This window comes from Anser brachyrhynchus, assembly GCF_964034855.1.
Source record: "Anser brachyrhynchus genome assembly, chromosome: 2".
NCBI lineage: Eukaryota > Metazoa > Chordata > Aves > Anseriformes > Anatidae > Anser > Anser brachyrhynchus.
In genome coordinates, this window is record NC_137695.1 from 59,547,262 (window position 1) to 59,574,113 (window position 26,852).

General features: G+C 40.1%; 1 protein-coding gene across 11 annotated transcripts in view; it reads right to left on the reverse strand.

The window, feature by feature from the left end:
* Positions 1–7,975: 7,975 nt before the first annotated feature.
* The window catches only part of HECW1 (HECT, C2 and WW domain containing E3 ubiquitin protein ligase 1), a 263,523-nt gene continuing 244,646 nt past the window's right edge, over positions 7,976–26,852 (reverse strand). For 10 of the 11 annotated variants that reach the window (XM_080578352.1, XM_080578347.1, XM_080578351.1 and 7 more), the window contains 6 exons: positions 25,680–25,778; positions 24,078–24,207; positions 19,661–19,807; positions 18,178–18,292; positions 16,723–16,921; positions 7,976–8,444 (listed from right to left, as the gene is read on the reverse strand). In XM_080578352.1, coding sequence (XP_080434478.1) covers positions 8,333–8,444; positions 16,723–16,921; positions 18,178–18,292; positions 19,661–19,807; positions 24,078–24,207; positions 25,680–25,778 — 802 coding nt within the window. In that variant the 3' untranslated portion in view covers positions 7,976–8,332. The remainder of the gene's footprint in view (positions 8,445–16,722; positions 16,922–18,177; positions 18,293–19,660; positions 19,808–24,077; positions 24,208–25,679; positions 25,779–26,852) is intronic. The other variant, XM_080578348.1, reaches the window with a different exon arrangement.

Consider the following 26,852-nt stretch of genomic DNA (forward strand, 5'->3'; position numbering starts at 1 on the left):
ATAAACTAAGCCTCATGCGGCAATAATAAGTCTTATTTTTGCTCCTAGTATTTGATTTCGTCATTTTCCAGGAGAGATGAATAACCTTGCACTAGGAAGATCTTAGAATAACCTTTCCAAATACTTTCACAGGTTCATATTTTGCAGAAATTTCCATTTGAATATGAGTTTTATATAAGTTATAATAACATTCATTTACCAGTTGGAAAACACATCATACTGGTCCCTCAACATATTTGGTGCTCCTCAGCTCACTTTCACTGCTTCTCTGCAGTGCCAAGTCAGTCCCAGAGACTAATTCATCTTTCACAAATAAGGTAGGCTTCGTATTTTACAAAATCCAGGATGTGACACTACTTATTTTATATCTAAGTCCAGAGCATAAAGATAAACTCTTTCAGTTTGTACATTAGGAGAACAAAAATATATATTTGAAGCACAGTTATGATGTTCAAAAGCCATGTTGTCTGCTTTGCGTTCCATGGTACTAGGGGTTAAATTCTAAGGTCCCAGTTCTAGTAATCAATGCTTGAATCACTAAAGCTGTTAACTTACACGCCAAAAGCAGGGAACTTTATATTCAATTGCCAATTATGCCAAAGCTGTCAGTAAATATATTATCCTCACAAAGTGAGAGTATAATCTTATACAGTAATCTGTATTACTAATTCCAGTAATTCTTAAAAATTCACCGTGAAGATTCAATACTGAGAAATACCTAGGAAGTACTGAAGTCAGATCACAGCTTGTAACAAAGATCCTAAGCAGATTCCAGTGCTGCCCCAGCCGCATTCCTGAAAAGCTGTTATCTAAATATGATGGCTCCATGAGGCATATAACTACATGTGCTCATATACTGCTTTTTCTACAGGCTGAAGCATATTAAGTGCTGCAAATAGAAAAATATGAGCATGAGCAATTTATTTTTGCATGCTATTTTGATTCTGGAAAAGCAGCGTTAGGAAATCTCACATAACAATAGTTCTTAAACTACTGTCTGTTGAAACTGACAAAATAGATTTTTCAGGATCACACTAGAGTATTTACACCATTTTCCATTACAACTGATTGATTTTTGTAACTGGGAAAGAAAATAACCCAAGCAGTCTTTTATTTTCATACTGAAAATTTTTGAAGTTAAAAGTATGTCCCTGCAGTATATTACTTTTCACAGAAGAAAACACAAGTCACCTTAGTATTACTCTTGTTTATCACTGACACAGAAAACTTACGCACTCAGCTCCACTTTTTTCTTATATCATGGAAATTTATTATACGGAATCCTACATTCAGGCAGCAATTCCGGAAAAACATCGTTAGGTGCGGGTTTTGTGTTCCCTGGTGCTTTCTGTTCTGTTTGGCCTAGAAGAGCTAGGGTGGCTCTGTGGGGAGGAGCTTCATCTACAGTAGACTTATGGCAGGATAAATCTGCTTTGCACCAAAGCCTAATATAAATAAGAGTTGGGGCTTCTGTTTCAGACAGAATAATGTTTTTTTCTTTCTTTCTTTTTTTTTTTTTTTCCCTCCAGTGCTTAATTCCAAGAGGGTAGGAACTAAACAAACAAAACCACACACTTCATTTTGATATCCCCATGAAAGGTATTTTCAGGCAGAATCAATTGTGAAGGTTACCAGAATTAAATTAAAACAATAATAAGACAGAGTGTAGCTTTGCAGCTCAAGAAGGATTTATGATTAGAGGAGATGCAGCGGATCCTTTGTGGCTTTGTTCTCCATTGTTCTCCAGAAATGACAGCTATTGTCCAATCTGTCCTCTTATACAAGAATGAATGTCAGGCTACAAGCTGATTTATTGTCTACTTTAGCAAAAAAACTATGATTTTGGTACCAAAGGGTGGGAAGGGATTATTATTGATTTGTAACATCCTATAGGTTTACGGAGTTTTGTTGGCATGACAGAAGGGCATCTGCTCTACGTATGGTGGCTTCAGGTGGACTCAACAGTGTCATTTAACAAAAATTCAGTAACATATATCATAAAATGGGTTCTCGTATGAGACGTAGTTCCAGCCAGGTAAGTGGACCACTGTTGAAGAAACCGACACCTCTGGAGTACCCTAATGATCAGTAGCAGCTCATGCCACTGCTTTTTAGTAAATGTTGCTTTTTCCTTCCTTTATTTGTGAAAAATTGAGAGAAATGTAGCTTAGTATCATAAGTGCCCTTCCCCCCTGTTCCCTCTTCACATGCCTGCAAGAACACACAGACGGGTGGGTCTTCAATAAGGGCTGTCTTCAATAAGATATGCTTACCATTTTCATTGGAGTGTCTTCTGCTGGTGTTTATTTTTTCCTTGTAAAACAGTTGCTCATATTTGATATTGATAAAACAGTTGCTCATATTTGAACTGCTTTCCTGCAGTTCTTTTTCTACCACTATCCCCCAAGAGGCGCCATTTATGTAAGAAAACAGGTATGGTCAGCAAGGTGTCTGCTGGCTGTATATCTGAGGTGTGCTAATCTGTCCTGGAATGTGCTAATGAAACATGCCTGAGATATTACAGTGACGAGCAGTAAAGAGATGGGTGTGACATCCTAAGAATGCCAGAGCATCTGGTACTTACTTGCTGTCAACGCTTAATGCAGACCTAGCATATGCTATTAGGAAATCATCTTTGCACTTGCGTTTCATACCTGTAATGCAGTAATTAGACTCTGGAAGTGAGGTATGTATTTCTTTTTTCCCTGTTTGCCCAGATGTTTTCTATAACGAGGAATAAGCTCACGTGCTTTCAAGGCAGAGCTGGTCTTATGGTAGTCTAGGAGAGCGCAGGGGCTTTGGTTATGCACACTTATGTGGAGAACCTCAAGTTTTAGACATGTACCCTAGGAAATTGAACAAAAGCAATGGAAAGGTCTAAACGCAATGGTTGGAAAGGATAAGATCCTGCCCTGGCAGAGGAAGAGCAACTCCTTAAGTCAGTGGACTTCAACCAGTACCAGTTTCCCCCCACTCTAGTGAAATGCATCCTCTACAAAAGAAATTATTTGCAATAGAGAGTCCACACAGTGCCATAACAAAGTGATTTTATTGACATTCCTGTATAGTGATATGGTTGAATAGAAAGCACAGCCTGAATATCATGTGACATTTTTCTGTCAATATAAGCAAAATCAGTCCAATAATGAGGACCATTGCTGCCATTGACTTGATGTAGTCTTTAACAAAAACAAAACAGACATTTCTGTTAGAGAAATTGGAAGCTGCAGGGAATTTGGCTAATGGTACAATATTTACTATACCTAGTATCTACCATCTACAGGCATCTGTTTTGCTACTAGAACAAAGGAACTACATGACTCACTAGAGAGAAAGTAACAAACCAATCTGTTGGACCTTGTGATAACTGGAAAACCTATCCCAGATTTAGTATATTGCAGACAGTTGTTTTTTTTTTAATAACAAACACTGAGGTACAGCAAGTATTATAATAAAAAAGCACCGCATTTATTGTAGAAAGATCTGTTGGTCTGCATTTGACTGAAAGTGTTCAATCTTGACTGGGAAGCCCTACTAATACTACTGTGGAGACAGGGCAAATAATTATTATTTCAACAGAAATTAAACATATCTCCAGTCAAATTCATACTTCTGGAATTCAACAAACTATCACAAGATTAATAGCAAAGGATGAGTTTAGCTCCTTCACTGTGCGTAGGTATTTTAGTTTATTTCTTAATTGATTTCCAAATTCAGTATCCTACTGTTTTGAGCTAGAGGTATGTCAACTCCCCATTACAGTGAAACTAGGACAACAAAACACAAAACCAACTTCCTCCACTTGGTTATCCCTCAGACTAGAATACAAACTCAAACCTTAGCTACAGTTAATCGAAAAGTTCACGGGCACTTGAGCAAACTGGGTGAAAAATGTCCTCTGTGTCAGACCTGTACAAAACTCCTGATTTCTCTGTTAGATGTAGTTTGGATCACTTAATTCTTGCCTTGTCATAGCCATGGATCTCCCTAGAACATAAAAGTCAAGTTCTGAATACGCACAGCCACACGATCGAAACTGAGTGCTCATGTAATGCACCGCAGACCGAAGTGACATTTGTAAGGTTTAGACATGATGCAGTCAACAGGAAGGTATGGTTGTGTTTGTACTGGATCAAATCCTGCATAGTGCATGTGCTTGAACAGTCAGTGTGACTACTTCAAGGTGGAAGACCTTAAAATACCCATTTTCATTCTCTTATCTTCAACTTAATGCTCATATAGCATCAGGATTTCATCAACAGCAATATTGCTTTTGTTCCTTTTACCTTTAATACCATCACAATAATCACTCTGAGAAAAATAACAGCCCTCTGAAAACAAACATACAAATTACCAATATTAACTGCTCCTATCAAAGACTGCGATTCAAGAAAGCTGTCAGATTGCCTATTCCCTTTTAAAATCCACTGATGTTGGTGTCATATCTTTATCTAGCCAACACCGTGTGTAAATGTAACGGAGGTGAAGGAGATGAACAGATTGTTTTGAATGCTCATTGCTCATGTATTTCACTGTAAGTCTGCCCTATGGAAAATGTTAAAGTCTTTCCTGTGAGAAAACAATGAAAACAGAAATTCTGTCATTAACAGTCCGCGTTTTACAAATGAAAATACAGACCTGGAGAGAGCACAAATACCAGTAACAATGTTTGAACTGAAAGGTGAACAAGGAAGGCTATATGCCTTGCAAATGCAGTAATAACAACAAAGTCAATTAATTACATAATGGGCAGGTTAAATAACAGGGCAAAGGAGGCGGGTTCCTCCCGGCGCCTGTTAGCATCATTCTCTCTCTCACTTACTCCAACATTACAGTGCCACAAGCGTGCACAGCTTCCCCTTCATTCCAGACTGGGACCGGATTCAGCCCCCGGTATGAGTACAATGGATGGAAGAATGCACTGTGAGGTGGCGAGCCGGATATCCTGGAAGTGATGTCAGTGCTTGAAAACTTACTGGGGCAGGGAGTTTGGGAAGAGAGGGATAGAACTGGGATGGTACAACACAAGAAAGGCAGAGAGTAGCATGGTATTTTCTTACTCTTTATGAAATAACTGACTGTCTTCCTCTATTCCTGGTGTTAGATCCAAAATAACCTGCAAGGGCATCTGCATGATCTTGTTACTTTGATATCATCAGACACCTACAAAAAGAACCTCTTAAAATACTCCTAGCTTGTGTGCTTGAAAGAAAGCTTTGGACCAAGGATTTTGATGGGAAGTAGCTGGCTATGCTGTATGTTTCCTAGAACAGGAATGGACAAGTTGCTCGAGATGGCATTTGCCAGATGTGGTGATGCATGCCACCCCATCTAGCTCTTGGTCGGTGGTGAGTGCCAGAGCATGTCATGAAGAAGAATTTCAGGAGAAAGCCTTCGTTCTTTCAGTCAGTGGGTTTTGATGCTGTCTCTGAAATACAAATATCTTTTATTAAGCTACAAAAAATAGTTTCACTTTTTCTTAACAAAATAGAGTTTTTAAATACTTTAAAAATTTAACTATACAGCATTGTAAAGATTGGATTTTTTTTTTAATTTTTAATTTTTATTTTTTTTATTTTTATTTTTTTTACTGCTTTTAACTGTGTTAATGAGACAGCTCTTGATACACTGTTTTCTTTGGCCAAACAGGGACCAACCACTTGGATACTTCTCTGTCTGTTCTTCTAGGTTTGGAAGACATCCAACACTTGACATAGTGCAGATAACTTCGTAACATTAACATTACCAGGAATAAAACAGGAACCATACACCAGTCACTGGATTTTGGGGCCTGGTGGTGAAGAGGCAGAAATTACATACGCTATAAGATTTGGTTCGGTCTCTCATGGTTTGACTCACACTGATGTAGTTCATGTGAACATGAAAGATGTTCTCAGAAAAAAAGTTAAGATTTCTGTCTACTGTGCAGTGGGGCTGGCTGGACATGTAGAATAGATGCACAAGAGCTAGTTTGTGGAAATAACAAGCATCTTTTTTGGTGTCTGGTATAATGAAGCTGGCCTGTAGTCAAGGCCTCTGTACACAACTGCAATATGAGTACTCAGTACAAATAATAACACATACTATAAAATAGGTCCTCAGTAAAAGCCATACAATTAATTGCTATAAAAGTGGCTGAAATATTACAGAAATAGAATGAATGGGCCAATTTAAATATCCCAGATATTCTATATATCATTAATAAAAGCTACTGTTTCTGCTTAGAAACATTTTTGGGTTCATCACTTTTCAGATAGCTACTGAACTAAGAATCAAAGCAGGAGAATGATCTAAAACGCAGAATGAAGTTTTTCAAGTGCAATGAGTTTCTGTATAGCCACCATTAAAAATAATAATAAGAAAGAAAGAAAGAAAGAAAGAAAGAAAGAAAGAGAAAGAAAGAAAGAAAGAAAGAAAGAGAAAGAAAGAAAGAAAGAAAGAAAGAAAGAAAGAAAGAAATTAAGAAAGAAAGAAAGAAAGAAAGAAAGAAAGAAAGAAAGAAAGAAAGAAAGAAAGAAAAAAAGAAAGAAAGAAAGAAAGAAAAAAAAAGTAGGAAAGCGGGGTCCAGTTCTTTCCTCTGGAGCTAAAACTTCTGGGAATAAGACGTGTCAGACATTGAACTGATCTCCTGAGTTACAGTTTTCTGAATCACAGCTAACACACAACAGTAACAACCCCCAAGGAGGTGTGGTATTTCATGTGAGCTGCTAGACATTATGATGTTACCTTCTCACTTACCTTCACTCACCCTTTACATGTCTCTCACTTCCTATTTCACGGATCCTTTAATGTGTTTGGCATCAGAAGTAAAGATACTTCTTACTTCCTTTTCCCAGTTAAGACAAACACTTTCAATCTGACATTCATCTTGGAAAACAAGGGCAGCAAATATTAATAAGTATAACACAATCAGAGCAGTGAGGCTGACTAATAACCACAGCAAACGCCATCCAAAGACAAGCCTGCTGCTGTTTTCCTTTCATTCCCTGGTTTCAGAGTTAGAATGCAAAGTACATCAAATTGAAGAGGGTTCTGCCTGAAGTGATACGAGATCCATCTTAAGTTTAGTAAGTTAAGTTTAGGTACCTAACAGGGCTGGAGGGCCTCTGGGCTTACTCTAGGAGGAAGTACAACAAATTTTTCACAGTATGAGAGTTACAGTCCCCTTCATCCCTGACAAGCACCCCCATTCACTGCAGCTTCTCATTCCATAGACCCTAGACTAAAACCTTCTGTCTTCAGACACTCTTGAGGTTATGGAGATTTGCACTGAACAAGAAAAGAAAAATGACATAACCAAAAACCGCCACCAGCAACCATAGATTAGCCCAGTCTGACAGAAAATAAATGGCTTCTGACACAGAGGATGGGATTGTCTAGACTTCTCATTTGGAAAGGAGCATTTTAAACATCAGAAAACAAAGATCTGGTAAACACAATCCATGGGTATTCATAAGATTAGAACATTCTTCTTATTTCCCCTTTGCCTTGTCATATACAATACTAAGGTAAGGGAGCCTTGTCTTTATGCTACATAATAAGAGATCCTTCTTTAGAGTGCACAACCTTGTGCTTCTTGTGTGGTAAACATAACAATAGAGATGCCCCTCCCAATATCTCTGAAGTGCAAGTTCTCTCCAGTACTGGCAAGGAACAATCGTAACAATCGCTGTTATGCTTTGCATTGCATTACAGTTTTTTTTTTTTTTTAGTTTTTTTAGTTTTTGAAGGTCTTATCTGCACCATGTGTCTGGGCCAGTTCCAGCTGATGCAACTGATGTGGATCATGGGTTCGTATATAAAAAATTCAGTTTTGTTCATAGGTGTCTCTCAGATGGACAATATGTACAGGGAAAACAAGGATGGATGAAGATGTATTTGACCAGCTCCTTGTACTGGATTCAACTGTTAGGAAGGAAGATGGGCTGTGGATTGATTTAGTAGATGTGGGCATATAAAAGCTTGGAATGCTTGATGATTTTTTTTTTTATTTTTTAATCAACGTAGGTGGAAGTAAACATTTATTAACATTTGGTCAAGTGTAGTGTAACTTGCATTTGTATTTTCATTGTTATTAATGGAGGTATGTAGAGATATACAGAAACCTTGAGACAGTTGTTTTTCTATTGCATACAGACTAGCAGTCCATTGGAAACAGGATGAAAGCATGAAGGTTAGATCTTAGAGGGTGGCAGTTCTTCATGCACAGCTTTTGTCAATCTTGATTTTTTTTGTTTTGTTTTCAAAAATAAAAACATGGGAAACCAAGATCAAATGATGTTGGAAAGATGACATCAACAGCCAGAGAAACACAAGAATTGCCTGAACCCCCTCATTCAAGTCCAAAGGTGCTAGTTTCTTCAACAGCTGTCAACAGCTTTTCATACAGCATAGAATATGAGGGGTAAGGTGGAAGATCCAAACGGTTGAAACACGTGTGTGCCCTGGAAAAGGAAAATACGCTACATGTTAAGTTTAATCTAAATAAATACTTAAGGAAACAAGAATTAAGAAAATAAGTTCCTACTGAGATTCAAGACATTCAAGTTCACTCAAGAGAGATCAAAGAAGTTCTAACATTAAAGTAAAACTCTTTAATTCCCCAAAAGTCTGAGGTACTGAAAAACGTGCACATACACATGGATATTTCAAAAAGAAGATACAAGCTAAGTATCAACATCATTCTCTGCTACCCCTGCATTAGACATTGCAGTGATCTGCAGGGATCTTCACGGAGGAAAATGCTGGAGGTCACTGAGGAGCTGGGATTAGGCCCTGACAGTGAGAAAACTACCATAATTTTGGTTGCCTTGAATTTCCCCCCACTGCCCCCAAAAAGTGCAACTCAGCTGTACATCCAACATGAGCAGCTAGTAAGTTTTGCGCTAGTCAACAGGCATAATATGATGAATGATACTGACAGACTGGGTTCAGAATGTGCTTATAATGAGGCAGGGCTGACTGGTAAAAGACCATTCAGCTAACTGAAGAAGAAAGGTTGCTAAAAAATGTTCCTCTAAGTCAGCTGTTGGCCATCTGCTGTAAGCCTGGCCTTTAAATGTTATTTATTTGCAGTAGCCAAGGCAAAAGCAAAATATTTTGTGCAGAGCAAGCTGCCAACATGATGACCCTCTCTTCTCCCAGTTCGGTCGTTATATTTACCCCCAGTTGGCAGCACCTTCAAAAGAAGCCGTGGAATGGGCTCCATGCATGCCTCCACCTTGTTGCAGCTTTGCTGGTAGCAGCAATTAGACCCAGATGCAGGCTGCACCTCACTGTGTGAGGTGCTATACAAATGTGAGGCAAAGAAACTGTCCCTGCCCCAACAGTTCATCCATTTCCACTGACAGAAAAATGTAGAGCTCATTCATCAAACAGGAAGGGCACACTTTCATTAAAATTGCTGCATTTTTTTCAGTCTGCCTTGAGTTTTACATGACGCTAGAAATCATTCTGTTCCCTCTTGCTCCCTCTGATAAATTTGAATTGACAAAACCCTGCATATGCAAACGTAGCCTCGGCGTCTAATAACGTCTAAGCTTCTGATCCCTAGTATTTTTAGAAGCAGTGAAGTTGTTTTACTTCTAGCTTTTCTATCTCATACCTTGGTACAATGTCATTTCTTCAACAGTGAAGCAAAAAAGCTATACTGGAGAAACTATTTGAAACCCTGCTAGTCATCTCTTAGGCCACCCACAAAGTGGGAAAAACATGATGCTGGTAGATGGGCTGGCTTGAGACTTGCAGATTCAGAGGGAGAGTTTTATCAGGCACTGATGGTGAATCATTAAAAACAATCAGGCAACTGAAATAGCCAGAGGCACGTAATCTTCACCGCATCACACAATTCCAATTAGGAGAGCTTTTACCATCTTTTTTTCCCTCCTGAATGAAGATTTGTTAGCTGGTTGTTCCCAGAGAGAGTGTACAATAAACACAGAATTTGCACAAATGAGCTGGGAACACACGAGAGCTAGTGAAAAATGAACATTAATAAAGCCATTATTTAATATAGTCCTTGAAATTAAACGTGGTAGATCATGTGTATTATCCATGAGTACCCCTGCACTGTTTATTTATCTCAGCAATCTTTGGCAGCGTAAGTTGTTTCCACAATTCATTGCCAATACGTATCAACCACTAGGAGTTAATTAACTGAAGGATTCTTGCAGTCCATTCAGGACACGTTTACCGTAGGTAGGAGAGCGCCATTCAGAGTGTTGGCCTTGAGGTGCTCAGCTGCCTGGCTCTAGAACTAGAAGCAGTAGAGTCACGATTGCTCGGGATGGCAGACTGTGCCATTCCCTAAGCCTAAAGTGACGTCTCTGCGTGGTACGAGGTACTTAGCTGAACGAGACCAAACCATCTCAGGCGTTGTTGTCATGCATCTTACTATGTGCTGCAGACGTATCCACAGCCACTGACTCTGATGTTTACTTTCTTGTAGGCATTCATCTTGACTGATCCATCTCATTTCATATCATTTAAGAAAGCCTTGAAGTGCTGTTGACTTTTAGTCATTGACCTAGTCAAACTCAGAAAGAAATCCATTCCTTCTCCTATGACAGGGTTTATTGAAGTGGGCTCTCTTATAGTAGGGCTCAAGGAATTTATTGTGGAAAGAAACTACTACAAAGAAAGGAAGAAAAAGCTAATGTGTCTAGAAGAAACACTAAAGCATTTTGCCAAGCAATACACTTGTATTTCCCAGTTCAACAACTTTATACAAAAAAATCCGTTCATTCCAAAAAGCCCCATCAAATCAAGAAAGAAAAATTATTTTCAGGAGTACTATGCAGGTTAGGTTTACACTTTACCTATTTGAGGTTCAAAACACAATATATTGCTGGCTAAAGGACAAAACCTGAGTTCAAATTCTTTTCTATGAAACTAATGTAGATCCACTGCAACTCCAATTGATGCCAGTGAAGCCCACTCAATCTTACAAGATAATTATGTGCAAAATTATCTGGAATGTACTCTGCGATGGGCCTAACTGGTTCTTTGCTGCAGAGGCAAGAGATGGTGTCTACTTGCTTAACTGAACAACATATTCTGCCTTAGCTGAAATAAAAGAGGGGGCTGATCAGGACCACTTCTCCTTTACTGTTCCTTCTCTCCTCAGCATTACTGTACACAGCCTTTGCCTCTTGCAACTGAAAGCTGAAACCTTTATTTTCCAAACAGGACTGAAGATAAATGACTCAGTCTCTACTCCATTATATCACATGCTGTGTGATACTACAGCGGCAATGAAGAAGAAAGAGCATTTTCCATAATATTCAGTGTTGCACCTTTGTCCTCCAAAGGGACAAGTTCTTCCTGAATGGTGTTGACTTCCTACAACTGATCCCAGTGGCAGTGACTACAGTAAGCATAATTCAGGGGACACTTGCTGTTTTCTATACTGGGCTTGCAGCACATCTTGGGGTGAAAACATTACATCAGCAATGCAAGAAACAGTCACTGCAATGAGAGAAGTCTTTCTTCCCTTAATTAAGCCTCCATCCATGTAAGCCTGCTGACATTTGAGAGGGTGTTCATGGAGTGAGAGGTCTGGAATAAGAATTAGATTGGTAAGAGCTTTTATGGAAAGGATTCTGGCTTCTCTAGAAAAAATGCAATATCGTCATGCAAACCAATTCTGACCCTCATATGCCCTCATCCTCCAGTAAGTAAAACAGTAAATGGATCACTTAAAATTTTGTTCTTCCTGGCAGTCTGTCTTTATTGCTCAAAGCAGTTTTGGTGGTCTGATCTTTAATCTCTCTCACTGTTCACAGTGCTACGTTATTTATTTCTTTCTGTTTAAGAATTCTCTCTAAAAATTACTTGTATATTTTTTAAGCTTTCTACATTTTTCGTTTGTTACTTCCTTTAACCCACACGATGACAAGAGTGCACAGGCAGTAAGCATGCACAGAACTCCCTCCTATCTTATTTATAGCTTGAACCTACCAACTAAAGTCTGCAAGACGTGCATGGTGAGTCTGTCAGGCCTGTCAGGCAGAAACTGGGCATTTCTCCCTTTTCACCTTGCTTTCTTTAGATGACCCCGCAAACCCCTCTTTGATCAACCTCAGGACCCACAGGTATCAACTGTTACTCCTTTTGTCTGTAAGAAGGAACACACGTGCTGTCTGAGAACCACTGCTCAATAGACAGATGTCGACTTGTAGATGGTGTTTCTGTTGTATGTGAGAAAAAAAAGAGGAAAGAGAAGAATGGGAGATAAGGAAGATAGAAGACAGCAAAACACACACATTCAGTCCACTGGGAAAGGAGGAACAAAGGAGAACAAAGTTCTTTGTAGTCATACACAATCTTTTTTTAATTGCTACATGGGATTCTGGGGTGATTAAATAGTTGATTATCTAATGGAGAGGGACAGAACTCTCTTACAAAAGATCAGATATTTACTAGCACTAGTAATCTTTATCATACATAACCCACAGACAGTATGCTGGTCATACTGCTCTGCTGAATGAAAATTTCTTTTGATGAAAGGGTAGTTGCAACTTGGCACTGATGGGGAAAGTGGCCTCACTGCATCAAATGTGATTATATAAATAACTGGAATACATGCTGAGGTCCCTACTTAATTGACACACAAACAGAAATAACCTTGGAGCTCACATGAGTTTTGGCCAGGTGTGGAGCACAACCAGAAATGGGGCAGTGGCATTTATAGGCTGAACACTTTGCAGGCTGAGATTTTAAGAAGAGGAAGCTGTTGCCTCCAACAGCTGTAGTAGAAAGCACTGCTAGTTCTTTGCATAGGTGTGTTTTGGATCAGGAGTTCTGCTACCACAATATCAGATGAAGCTATGTTGTTCCTACTTGAAAGCCACTGTCTGTTCAGTAAGGTTATGGAGGGAACAAAGAAAAGATTTTGCAAAACCACTACTAAAACTGGTTCAGTGTTGTATATCTACATATCCCAGGAAGAAGAGGCTTCCTGCTTCAGAAGAGGGTGTAGCTGGAAGAATTCTCCATTCATCCCTACTCAATCCACCAGAGAGCAGAAAGCCAAGCCAGTTAAAAGAATTAAAGTAACTCCTATTATATTAAAGTAACTCCTATTTAAGGAGAAAGTTTTTCGTATTAAATAGGGAGAGTAAAAGCCAGCCTTGAAGAATGCGGGCTTGAACCTATTATCTGTTCAGTGTTATTTCACCTGATATACTCCATCAGTTTGGAAGAAACCATACTGCACATTTACACCAACAGAACAGTAAATCTGGCATTCTCTTTGGAGCCTGCTGTAGGGTTATCATCTGGAGGTCTGGGATTACAGAGGCAAACTTTCTAATGTGTGTGGATTCAAAGTAAATACAGATAGGAATAATGTGTCTGCTACTGACACACTCTATAAATAAACTAGTGGTGTGATCTAGCGTATTTGTCTTAAATGAGCATATTACACTGCTGTTACCTGTTCCTGTAGGAGAAGAACTGGTACTGATGAACAAGCGCACCAGTAAATTTAGAATAGAATTAATGGATTCTCAACCTTCCTGAAGAAAGTCTTGTTTATCCACAGTGTTTTCTAGGTGCTTTGTATTAGTGGTTATTCTTTGAAAAGTATTGCATTTCTGTGATTTACACCTTCTGGGTGTGCCACATCTCTGCTGCTAGTGCAACAGTAATGGCTGTCTTAGGTATTACCACATCTTTGCTCACTATAAGCAAATGGCAGTTGCATGCTCCATTGCCAAAGTGCAAGAACAAGACGTAAGACAGAGTTGCCTAACTACTTCAGCCATCTGGAGCAGGAGTGAGAGGATACGGGAGGAGTCCTAGACTCTTCTTATGCAGTTAAAAGTTATCTCAGTACTTTGCAAGACACCTGAAAACCCAAGGGCCGGAATAACCTGTCCCCAGGGACCCACCATCTACCTGGATGGCAGTAAAGCCAAACGCATCAGCTTTATGCAAGCTTCTCTAACACCTCTCACAGCACTGCATTTATGGGGGCAGGGCCTAAGAACTAATGCCAGTAATTAAGAGGTGCAATCTGTATCTGCTCACATGTATGACTAAATCTGATGATTGCTAAGACACACGAGAGAGCTGTTCTTTTTTCTAGGACATTGAAAATGTGGAACAACGTAACTGTAAAATTGTAGGAATTGTTAGAGGTAGAAGGGAATTTGTTGTGGGTTATTTTAAACAGCTAATGTTACACTCATATTATGTCACAGGGAACAAAGGCCTACAGGATATGACATATGACTTTTTTTAGCCTCTAAGTCTAAGTAAATATGTAAGTAAATCTAAATAAACATGAGCAAACCATAATCAGGCATTTAAAAAAAGTTTAAAATAACATTTATTTAGTTGCCTAACTAAGGATTTAGAAAGCCTCCAGGTTTACTCTGTGTGTTTTATGTGTTTCTTAACACTGTGTATACTTGGCAGCACCCCATAACTTTATAAAAATACAGGTAGTAATTCACAGCGATCAAGCTGTGTTTATTCCCGTGAGCATGTGTTGTTTCTCTTTCCCCTGGCTAAAATGAACGCAAGGCTCTGAGACTTCTAAAAGGTGCTAACAACTTTCACCTGGAAAAGAGGCCTCTTTCAGGGAGAGCAACAAGTTCAGCGATCAGCAGACAAACACAAAGCTGTTAATGTGAATATCTCGAGGCTAACTGAATCTGGGTCATAAGTAATGCCTAGGTTCACAAAAAAAGTTAAGCAGAGCAGAAAGAGGCCAATTACCTTTTCAGAACTTAATGGGTCAGCCCAGGGCATTTTCTGTGCACGTGCCAAGGTCCACCCTCCCCGCTTGCCCCTTCCCATTATGGGAAGTGCTGAGAGTGTTCTGCCGAAATGCTGTGCAATCTGTGAGCTCCAGTTGCTGCCTGCCTACAGGCAGGAATGCTTTTGGTCAGCTCCAAAACTGTTACACAGAACCAGACTATGTATCTATGCTGCAAAAGGAAGATCAGGCCTATGCACAGCAAACTGCAGCTCTTAGGCTCTTTTTCCACATTGCTGGCTGAAGCTCAGAGGGCGAGTCATCTCACTGACCTTACATGTTTCCATCTGTTTTTAAATCTCATTGCCTACACCTAGCTTTCCTGTAGGCTCTAGGTCTCTCTATAGTCTCTGCAGAGTCTTTATGTTCAATGGAAATAAATCAGAACGTACCAGGTGTGATTCAGTTGAGCTATCTTAAAAGCCTGTGTTAAGGTGAGATGAATTGTGCCTTAAAAACACTTCCTCCCCTTTTCCTGACTTTAGAGGGAGTCCATCTAAGATGTTATCTCGGAATGTCTGCTGATGCGGTGCCTTTGGTCTGGTTCCCGCATGTCCCCACTGCATAAACATGTGAAGGTTTGGACTTAAGACAGTGAGCAGATTCGGAGTTCTCCTCTCCAGAGAACTCTGGAGGTCTTCTCAAGTCCATCCTTACAGCATGATTCTGGGTAAATAATATGGACGGCAAGTGACTAGAAAACTGGATCAGACCACAGTTAGTCGACTGCCTGAATATATCTGCAAGTCTGTGAGAACAGATTTTTGTTGCGTGCTGTGAAAGTAGTTAGCCTCCTTTGGACTGCAGCTGAAGTCAAATGGTAAGAGCCCAAGGGACTCTCTGAAAATGCCTTCTTACCTGGATGATCTGGAGCCTTTCTGCAAAAGACTTGCCCTGATTCTAGCCATCCCAGGCCAGCAGAGAGTCACCCAAGGAAACTGAATGCAGGCTGGTAAGCTGCAAAACATGTCTGAGGGATTTCAAGGTCTCCTTTGGCTTCCAGTTCATTTCCAGAAGAATAATTTAAATGTGAATAGATACTCTTGGAGTGCTGGAAGAAAGCATCCTTTGGAAGGCAAATGTTCGGTAAAAAGCCCACTCAGCAAATTAACCTCAGAGATGAAAAATGTTCTGTAACCTCAATGGGGTAGAGTCTTAGGCAACTGTAAGGACATTCAAGAAAAGGTGACTCACTTCAGGGGGGAAGGATGGGTGCTGGTCATGGATAAAGTGCTGGAGCAGAACTCAAAGCTCAATGTTATTGATGGCTGTGCCACAGCTCTCTTGGATAGCCTTAGTAAGTAAGACCACCCCTTGGTGCCCCGGTTCCTTTGTACTTAAAAAGGAAGACGACCTCTCCTTTGGGAAGTACTGTGAAGTCTGTTGGCTCTGTATGACGTTATGGCTCATTTGCTTCTAGTTCAGGCTGGCTGAACTCGCTGTAACATATTGAGTATTATCACCACACAGTCTGAAGTCCCTCCACTAAGCTTCCTCGTGATAAAAAAGTGGAACCATCAGAGCAAATGAAGGGATTACACAGGTCTCTGGCCAAAAATCGGAGGTGGATTCTGACTTTCATGGCTCTGTAACTTCACGAGTGTTTTTACTAGTATTTTGGAAGTAAAGGGAACAGAATCAGCTGACAAGCTGCTGGTGGTGTGGATCTAATACAGAATCAAAAAAAAAAGAACTAGGTTCGGATATATGGAAACCTTAACTTTAACCTTTTCCCAGGGTTCAAAGTAGTTTAAACTGAGCCTGCAAATCAAAAAAAAAACAGCAAAAGAAAAACACTTTTCTCTGAATGTAATTACAGAAAACCATGATAATTGTTTCTTTGCTGTTTTAAGATGTCTTTACCATATTCATTATCTTTGACTGGCAGAGAGATATAACTAAGTACAGGCTCATCTTTCTCACAGAACTTCTGTTTTTGTATCCTAGTAAGGACATACCTTGGGAGGGAAGTTATTTTTCCCCATTTCTCTATACAGAAGCGACGAAGTCCGTTGCTCCCTCGGAGAGCTGCAAAGCCCTCGTATGGCACACTTGATGTTCCAGTGACAAACTGCAACAACCGGAGTCTCTGCTCATTGTTAAATCTCTCTACTGCTGCCCAGAACCACCGTATTACTATGTGTCCATCATGGTAACCTAAACCAAGAAGCAAGAGAGAGAAATTAAATTCACACCCTTTAGTGTAACAATGAAATATGTTCTCACAAGCATGGGGCAGTAGATCTCCTACTGAAAAGATCCTGACCTAACAATATATTTTTTTCTTGATGAGTGGTAGGTCATAGCCCCCACCTTGTCCTAGCTCTGGATACTATAATATGGCTAACTCATTTGAAATCCAAAAATTGAAATATGTACATCGGCTTCTTACAAATCCCTTGGCAAGAACTGGGGCTACCTGCACGAGGTATAAAAGACCAGTTGTGATATGCCACACAGTTTGAGTCCTAACAGCTTGACAATTTCTGGTTCCCAAATGCATTCTCTTCTGGATAGCAACAGTGTCCAACATATGGAGAGGAGTTTGGGGCCGCAAGCTCTTCCCTGGCAAACCTCCCACCTCAGGGACTCTGTGCCTTGGTTTGTGCTAGTGAAAGCCAGCACAAACCCAGGCTTAATCTGTTTCAGTAGGTAAACTGAAAAAAGGAGGAGGAGAATAACTTGGAGGACCAGCTGTACTTGTGGTTAGCTGAGTATTTCAAGGTAACACAAAGGTTGGGCAGTCAGCAGCAAAGACCTAAGCTTTGTATTTCAGGGAAGGATACATAAACCTTGGGCTTTCCTTCTGTAATGCAGAACTCATGGATTTCACATTGATCCATCATCCAAGACAGCCTGGGTAAATCATGCTCAGCAAAAACAGGCCAAGTATTAGAGGATAAGGGAAAAAATCCAACTTGACATAGATAGGTTGAGGGAATGGTTAAGCAAGACCTGTATTTTGTTGAAGTGTAATTGGGAATAGTGGAATTCAATTCTTGAGCCTCCTTCCCTACTGAAGCCAAGAGGACTTGTGATATTACTTCACAAGGAGACCAGGAGTTCATTCACAGTCATCTGAGTAAATAACTTATAGACCTAACGCTGCAAATCCTTTTCAGTCCCTAATAGTCAAAACTCCTGTTAAATCAGTAGGAAGCGAGAGTGGGTAAAATCTGGACAGAAGTTGCAGAAGCAATTTCAGTATTATTACATCTGTCAATTCAGATCTGAGGTCTTACTTATTTTTTCTCATGAGTTATTCTTCACAAAAAAATCTAAACAGAACAGGCCATTTCCCTCAGGAAATGAGGGAAATGGCTCTTCTCAGGCAGAAGGAAAAAAATGGACTGTCTTCCATGTTTTAGACTGAATACATTCAAAATATTAGTAAGCATCAGCAGGCAGTTTACCTCCACGATATTCTGTGTTGTTACGCCAGTCATTGAGATCTATTTCTGCAGTGCCAGCTATAACCAGCTCCAGTTCTCTGGCATCAAAAACAGAGACAAGCCTGGAGTCTACAACCTGGAACAAAAAGCACTTGTAAGCACAGTTTCAGACTGGAAATAAAGCAGATGCAATGCCTCGTAAACCTAGGGCTCTGATGGCCAACTCTTTCAGTGCTGGCCGTTGAAGTCTGCATGCTGACAGCTAACTTCCACTCCTCTGCTGACAAATCTCTGCTCTCCTTCAGTGAGTCTGCTGATGTTTTCATCTGCAAACAATGACAACACATACAATTTGATCTGAATGAGAGAATGCAAGTAGCAGTACATAGTTTGTGCAGAAAATTCTTCATTGTTACCACTGATTCCGACGAGTGATTTTGATGGTCAAATTACTAGATTAGTAATCTGGACAATTTGTTTGGCATTTGCATTTGTTTACAATTGTGTACAGTGGCCTTAGGTCTTCATCCACTGAAGATGCAGCAGAGGTTCATCTTCTTCATTAGGTTAAACCAAAAGCTACAGTAGTCTGAAGTATTCACAGGGAGAAAAAGCTAGTGAAACATCTGGACTGTAAACTGTATGCAGTCACTTTGCCAATCCCTTTCCACAGGACAGGGCTAACAAAGTCTGTGCAGCTACAAAGCCATCCTCACTGGCTGCCACTCCCATGACTGCTCAGAGCAACCACTTATCGGTATTGTTCTGGGTGTTCAGTACCTGCTGTTCTGTTTTCCAGGGTTCCTAGTCTTTCAGTTTATTTCTCTCCGTGAGATATCCCTCAGATTCTACTCACATAATATAGCTACCAGGGCAAGATGGATGGTTGAGTGTGATTAGTAAGGGGCATGAATAGGTGACTACATGGATGGGTTAGCAAAGCCGCGGGTTTTCATCCAGTCTTGGACAGTCCTTGTAGCAGCTCTGCCACACGGATGTTCTCAGCTCCAGATCTTCAGCAGAGATAAGTTAGCAAAATCCAGGGACAACAATGGAGCACCATCCGAGAATACTAGCAAGATATGTGGCTGACTGAATCCCAGGAGTAAATTTACTGCAATGAGTCCATGAAGATGTAGTATGTCACACCAGCTCCTCACTCAAGTGTACAATTCTTCACACTTGCCTTTTGTTTCACAGCCAGGTACAACCAAGTTTGCACACCACCACATCACAACACCTCTTACTACCTGAATGGAGAGCAGTGATCTTTCTTAACTATTCATCACGATGCTTTATTGTATTCAGAATGCGTGTTTCTTTCCTATCTCCCTTAATGCTAAACATGCTATCTCCAAGGTTCCTGGCTGCTACAGATCCAGGCATTTCAATTCCTTGCCATTTGTGTCTTTCACTATTTCCTAGGGTACTGATGAAGCATATTTTAACCACGGGGTCATCTCATTCAGATGAAGAGTGGAAGACTGTGGTCGTTGTTACTTACTTCGTAGAAGCCACGGACCAGGGCCTCTGTTTGCTGAACCACTCCTCGTTCCACTCGCCACTTAACCATTCTCTCGATGTACTCTTTTTTGTTCTTTTCTGTCACTGCTGTATTTGCCCCTCCAGATTTCAACTCTCTCTCTGTCACCTAGAGAACCAAGATGAATGGTGGGGTAACAATGTATGGATCACATTGTGTTTCAAATTTAAGGGTACTTTGAAAACATAAGTGAAAAATAAAAAAGACATATTTCTAGTTCTGTCCTCCTGGTCTCTTGTCCATTTGTAGTAGAAAGAAAAGGGATAATGAGGGGCACCCACCTCCACCTCACAACCTTTCCTGCAGAACCAGCAGAGAGTGATTCAAAACCTTTGGTTTACTACACATATATCTAGCAAAGTGGGAAATTTCAAGAGGCTACATACAGCTTTGTGATCTCTGTTCCTCCCTCAGCCCTAGCCCTAGCCTTATTCCCAGCTGAAGCTGGACTGACACGTAGGTTACTCTATACTGTACCAGCAAAGATTGATTCTGAGGGCACCATCCGTAAGCCATGAGCAATGTGCCATCCTGGCCAATCTTTCCATCTCCTCCTCTCCCACTTGCTCCCAAGAGTGGATACTGTAACAGGGAGATAACCATGCTAGTGTTCTACTTGCTGCAGGTTACCTAAGCAGTAGTACAGCAACAATGGGATGGAGGCAATCCCAGTATTGGAACAGGCAGACTGTTTTGCCAACTGGAAGGGGTATCTACTTATGACAGACTCTCTTCAGCAAAAGCGTTACCCTTGGACCTAATTAAGGTGAGTGTAGTAAAGGTGTTTGCTCAGAAATGCCAAAAGCCAAGAAAATTCTCACAAAATGAATACTTCCAATACACTGCCTGACATTGGACAGTAACCTGCACAGAGGACAAATACAGTCATTGTGGCATTCAGAGTTTTGTATCAGCCACCCAAACCTCAGAGTTATAACCTATCCAGGGGTAAGAAAATGTCAATCAGTATGTAATGTAAATATTTTTTTTAGCCAGATCCACAAAATTTCATTGCATTTCAATGGTTAATTTAGTTGGCCTGGGTTACTAAGGCTTGAGATTGAGAAGTGATTTAAGAAATCAGTCTAGATTCTACCCAGCAAGCACACAACTATTCTTGCATGTGACAGAAAATAATATTTATCTTGTAATTATTTTCGCATTCAATCTAGTGGATTTAAAAGGAAGAATGTTTTGCTCTCCTCTACGGTTTTCTGCTCCTATAGCAATGATGTCTAGCACAGACAGTAAATGAGCTGCACAAATACATATACATATACAAATACAAATAAATATTTGTATTATTTATATTATTATCCACTTATTAGCCCGACAGACAGCACACAGAGGATATTTAGTATTTATGTCACTTTGCTTGAGGGACACGTAGAAAAAATATGAATTATGGAAACACTCAGTGAGTCATCTAATCTGTAGCTTTGTTGGGAAACAGCAAGAACAAGTAAGGTTGGATGTAATGAGTTAGGAATTCTTAGCTGGTTCAGGTTAAATTCCCAAATGTAAATCACTACAACACCATTACACAAGCAGAGCTGCATCATTCAGAGGGCAAAATTCTTGCCCAGCTGCCAGGCCGTACTTTTCAAGACTGTGCAGCATTAAGATACATCAGTTAAAACTAATAACTGAACATTGTCTAACTTCCATAAATCCAGTTGTTCTACATCTCCTTGCAAGGTTTCCACAAATACCCAGATATACTGGTGATTTCTTCAGCTTGTCATTATCCATATAATTTCAATACAATTATTTATCTAGACTTGGAGGCAGCCAATCGATGACAGTGGGTCTTGATTTTTCCTTTTTCGTTCACAGGGGTATTAGCCACAGCTGTGAGGTAGAATTCTGCGCAGCACCTTTCAGAGCAGCAAGCAGACATTTCAGCTAATTTAGCCCACCCCTTTTACCTGACCAGTGCAATTGACAGGGCATCCACATAGAGCACCTGGAGACAGTTAGGCCTGCAAGAACACTTTCTACTGGGTAAAAGCATGAGCAGGTACAAGCAACTGCCACCTCTCTGAGCCTTATAACCAAAACTCTCAAATTGGCATCCAGTCCTCACAAGTACAAATGCAGGACGCTCGGTTTGACACCACGTCTTTGGTATTAGAGTAGTGCTCTGGGCACCAGTATGGAAGGAAGATGGAGCTGCTCATTAGTACACTTCAATTAGAAAAAAAAAAAAAAAAAAGGTAAAAAGGTACCAAGAAAGAGGATTTAGGCCAAAAGGCTTAAAAGCTAAATACACTGGTGAGAGATGCACAAGAAAGAAAAAATGAATGAAGTGCTGACTTGTCCATATTAAAGTCATTGTGGAAACAGGACGAAAATGCTGTGACCCATCCGCCACAGAGCTTCTCCAAGAGCCCCTAGTTCTTGTTTCCCTTACCCAACCCTTGAAGTCCAGCTTCCCAAATATTAGCAGAACTCCCATTGTGCATATGTATCCAGCAAAGCAATGTTCAGATGGTATTTCAGTGGTCAGATACTCTTGGCATGCAAGAATTTCCAACTGGGATGCATCTGTGAGCAAAAAATGTGATTGCAGTTTCTCGGGAATTTTGCTGTCAGCACTTAGCAAATTTCTTAAGGGGGAAATCTCACCTTCACTTTGACTCTTGAATTCTTGACGATGGCATTTCACAGTGAGAACCACTTTTTCCCATCACTAGTTATAGCAAGGTTAGTGTCTAGTGCATATGAAATAAAGTGCTAGATGGCATGTGAACTGGCATCAAAATCTTTTTGTGTTCTTTTGCTTTAGTATCACAGTATCTACAAGAGATTGTAATTTTATTTCTGTTCTTTTTGGAGCCATCCCTTATCTTCCACAACAGACTCCTCTGTAATTGTCTAGCTCTTTTCTTTGGGGAGAGCTTAACAAGTAATTAGTGTGCCAAATGCTACCTTCAGATGCATAAGGGCAATTCAGGCTGAGATTCTTATTCTTCTTTGTAGTCTTCCAATGCAAATACAAACTTGTCTCATCTGTCTTTGTGAATATGTCTGCATGTTTTGTCTGTCTTCATGTATTAGTCTTACACGGCCGTACCTTCCAGGGAAACCACTGTACTGTCAATTGAATGTCATACAAACTCTCAGCTCATAACCAGGAAAAAAAAATGCATTTAAATCTGTGAAAAATTATGTTATCTTTCCTACAGGGGTTCTTACCTCAGTTCTTCTGCCCCATCCTTTTTATTTCATCTGTCCTTGACTCTGCTGACCCTTCATGCCCTTGTACAACAAGCAGACTAAATTCAGTTTTTAAAACATCCTCTGAAGTCTTGCTTGCTTTCTGTTACTTTCAAGCTTATAGCTGAGCAGCCCTTCTACTCTCAGGGCCAGGATTTCTTGCCTCCAAAACAAGTCTAACTCTCCCTTAGCTCTGCATGCTTTCACTCTGCAGAAACTCCTCCTGTCAACTTTACTTTTGACAGCTAAGAGCCGCTGTCTATATATTCCACCCAATCTCTCTGATCCCTTTGACACTGTGCATCTCTGCTCCTTACACAGGAATTAACTTCCCTTTAGATTCTGCAGTACCTGACGAGGTTGGTTCTTCAGTCTTTCTAGCTTTCATCATCTCCTTGGAGATCCTTAATTTTCCCCTAAATGTTCTTCTGGGTCCCTTCAAGACTTTTCAGAAACAGTTATAGCCTGGTATGGGTTGCAACAGCAGAAAGCACCAAGGCTTCAATGCAAGCCAAAGAAACACACAGAAGACCCTGATATACGTTCTGGTTGCCAGTCTGCACTGAAGCCAGGGTTGTTCCCTATTTAAGGTTATAGTTATCCAGATCATCTAGGTTAAAGAGAATCACCTGAGTAATGTACAGTTGAATGGTAAAAAGCATAATAACTGTATGTATTTAGCAATATGTGAAGCAGGTGCAAGGTAAGTGAGTGACACGGAAGCTAACAGGAATATATCAGGCAAAATAGTGGTGAGAGTTGCCATGTCTTACACCACCTGCCAAATGCTTTTCTTCCTTCCTGACCCCCCTCCTTTTAGTCACATCAGCTTTATGTTACATTGCTTGAATTCACTGAATGCCACAATCTGTGTGAACTACACCCTGGAGAGAAGAGCTGCACTCCACTTCAGAGAATTCCTCATGCTCATCAGTGTGTGGCTCAACAGGCCTGCAGGGGGGCTGTGGCTGGTATTTTATATTATAGACCCTAAGAATAAACATCTACATTGAAACAGGTGGCTTGAAAGAAACAGAAAGTAGGAGAAGAAAATGCTATTGAAAGGCTAAATGATCTGTTCTGACAGAAAGATGTTCATCATACTCAACTTTGTCAGCTTCAAATTTGTTTTTCAGATGTTTTGCATAGCTGTGCTCACCTGTCCAAACACCTCCTCATTCACTGTGAAGGTGAGATCCAGGATATCTGTGATGTTATTATCCTTCATCCACTGCAAGCTCTGATGGAACTCTTCATCCAGGTACTCTAAGTCACTTAAATCACACGGCCTGGTTGTGAGGCAAGAAAAAAGACGCAGCTGAATATATGACCCCATGACTACTGGTAAGATAACTTACTACTAAGAATGCGAGTAAATTTATGACAGAGATCCAACATAAAGCTGGTGTTCATTTGGATTTGTTAACATCAAAGGCTGTTACACAGACCCTCTTAGAGCAGTTCTGCAACTGTCTGCTTTGCATGGCTGGGCTCAAGGCCAATTCTGCTGGCTGCCCACACTATTTGCTGTTGGAAGTCACCCCTGGGGTACAATTTTTTGTGAATCTTCAAGATGCCCTGCACTTCAGAGCACATGCTTACCTTCAGTCCCGATGGGCCTCACCATGTTGTGCCTGGCTGCTCTTCCATGTATCCATCATCCTTGAGGTGAGCTCACAAGACTGACATAAGGCAGACCAGGCAGCCTAAATTTTTGTTAATAAGGAGCCAGCCTTGCTTGCTGAAAGAGCAGGCGGATGTTACAGGCAATCTGGTTTCAAATCCCCTAAGGGGGCATTAAGGATGCAGGAGCACTCTAGATTTTAGGCTATTTCCAGACTGGCTCAGATACAATATAAATATGAGTGTTTGGACCCCAGCAATACTCATTCATTAAAAAAAAAAAAAAAAAAGAGACAAAAATAAAACCCAACACAAAATGAAATACATGTTAAAGAACTATATGGACTCTTAATAGAAGTATCTTTCCTGATTTGTATTCATCCTAACTGATAACCTTTTTCAGCTATGCTTTAGTGTGCTTTTTGTCATTTAATTGCATTCTTGACTTACTACTTGAGGCTTTTCTTAATGCTGCAATTTTTATGTACGCTGTCTTCCTGCAGTCCATTAAAGCGGCACAGATTATCTGTTAAAGTTAACCTTATAAACCTTACAGAGTTGACACTGAAGATAATATATTACTGGTAGCTTCTGCTTGCTAATGTAAAAGACAGAAGAAGACCACCAAGAAATATTCACTGTTTAGAGCTGCATTGCCATTCCTAATTTAGTCCAACTTCTGTTTAGAATGAAAAAGTACCCTACTAGTAAGGCATGAGAATTTGTGTATTTTGACACTCCCCTCCTTTTTTTTTTTTTTTTTTGAGGAAATAATGATGTCTGTTCTATCAGAGATGGTTTACAGTCTTCTACATTATTTTAATTGCTTTGATAACTTCTAATCAGTGGTAAACTCTGGAATTATGGGTCTGTACCTTCAAAGGCATGTTCCTAAATGTCATACTTATTATCCACTTTTATCAACATAGGCAGCATTTATGAAGGGCAAATTCTTGGAGAAAGTCAAGAAATATTAAAACGTGTTTGTATTCTATCAACAGACAAACGGAACAACAACAGAAAAAAATTGAAGGTCAGAGCACTCAAAACAATTCCATGAGGGTCTGTGCCTCTGCGAAACCCACTGCTGCGTCACTGTTTCTGAACTGTATCTGCACAGTTGCACGCTTATACTTACAGCCTTAGTAGTGCTTTGTAGAACGGCCTTGTGAAGAAAGCATCAAGAAGGTACTGATGAATGAGCGCAAGGCCAAGAATACGACCACTGAACCTGAACCTGGGATATAAAAATGCAGAGTAAATGAAGTGTAACTCAAGACATTCAGCATAGAAACTTACACAGGTAGCAGCTGTTTTTAGTTTCTCTCTTAGTTTCTTCCATTTATTATTATTATTCCCCTACCCCAGCAGGTATCTAACACCACCCATCACATATCTGACTGATCAATAATGGACCTCTTCTTGATCTATCTTCTGCAGTACCCATATACGCAGCTGGCATGTTGTATGCTTGCCTGTGACAAACCAATAAACGCTCTGAACACTCACTTTCTCTGATCTTTACTTGAATATTCTGAAGCAAACAGACTCCATCAGACACAATATTTAGCCAGTGAAAAACTGTGATACTTCATCTGGCCTCAACAGAAAATGTACTATCAAAACAGCTGTAAAGGATATTTGTTGAATCAGTATGTCTGACCGGTTACAACCCTTTCCAAGCTGTGGCTTTAAAGTACTTTAGAAAGTTAATGAGTTGACTTTACAGGTGGGAAACCAAAGTTCAAAGTACTTTATTTAACTGTTGTGACCAAGGACACATATTAAAATCAATAACTAGAGCTCAGGGAAGCTGTCCCCAGACCACCTTCCTAATGGTGATGCTCAGCATTCAAATACCTCGTGTTTACTTCTGTTCTCCAAGTACATTAACCAAGTGCTCTGCCCATTACAATCTATGACATGATGATAATCTATAATTTTTTTCTTTCTCTGCCTTTTTTTTTTCCCTACAACTTAGCTATTCTTCCATCAAATCTGGTTTTAAATCAGTAACTTCAGACAGAAAAATACAGAACTGGTGTAAGTCCAGGTGAGGTTTTTTTCTTAAATTTTTCTTCTTTTTGTAAAAACAATATCCATCACCCATCCAAAACTTATTTGTAAAAAAGGAGAAGAAAAAATAACACATCCTAAGAGTAAGCACTCCAAGCCTAAGCTGACTGACATCATAGTAAAGTTTTACTGAACAAAAGATGAGAAACAGATCAAGAAGCTGAGAAACCATTCCTTCCACTATGAGAACCCGTGCAAAGACCCCTCCTGCAATATGAATGAAACATGAATCTCA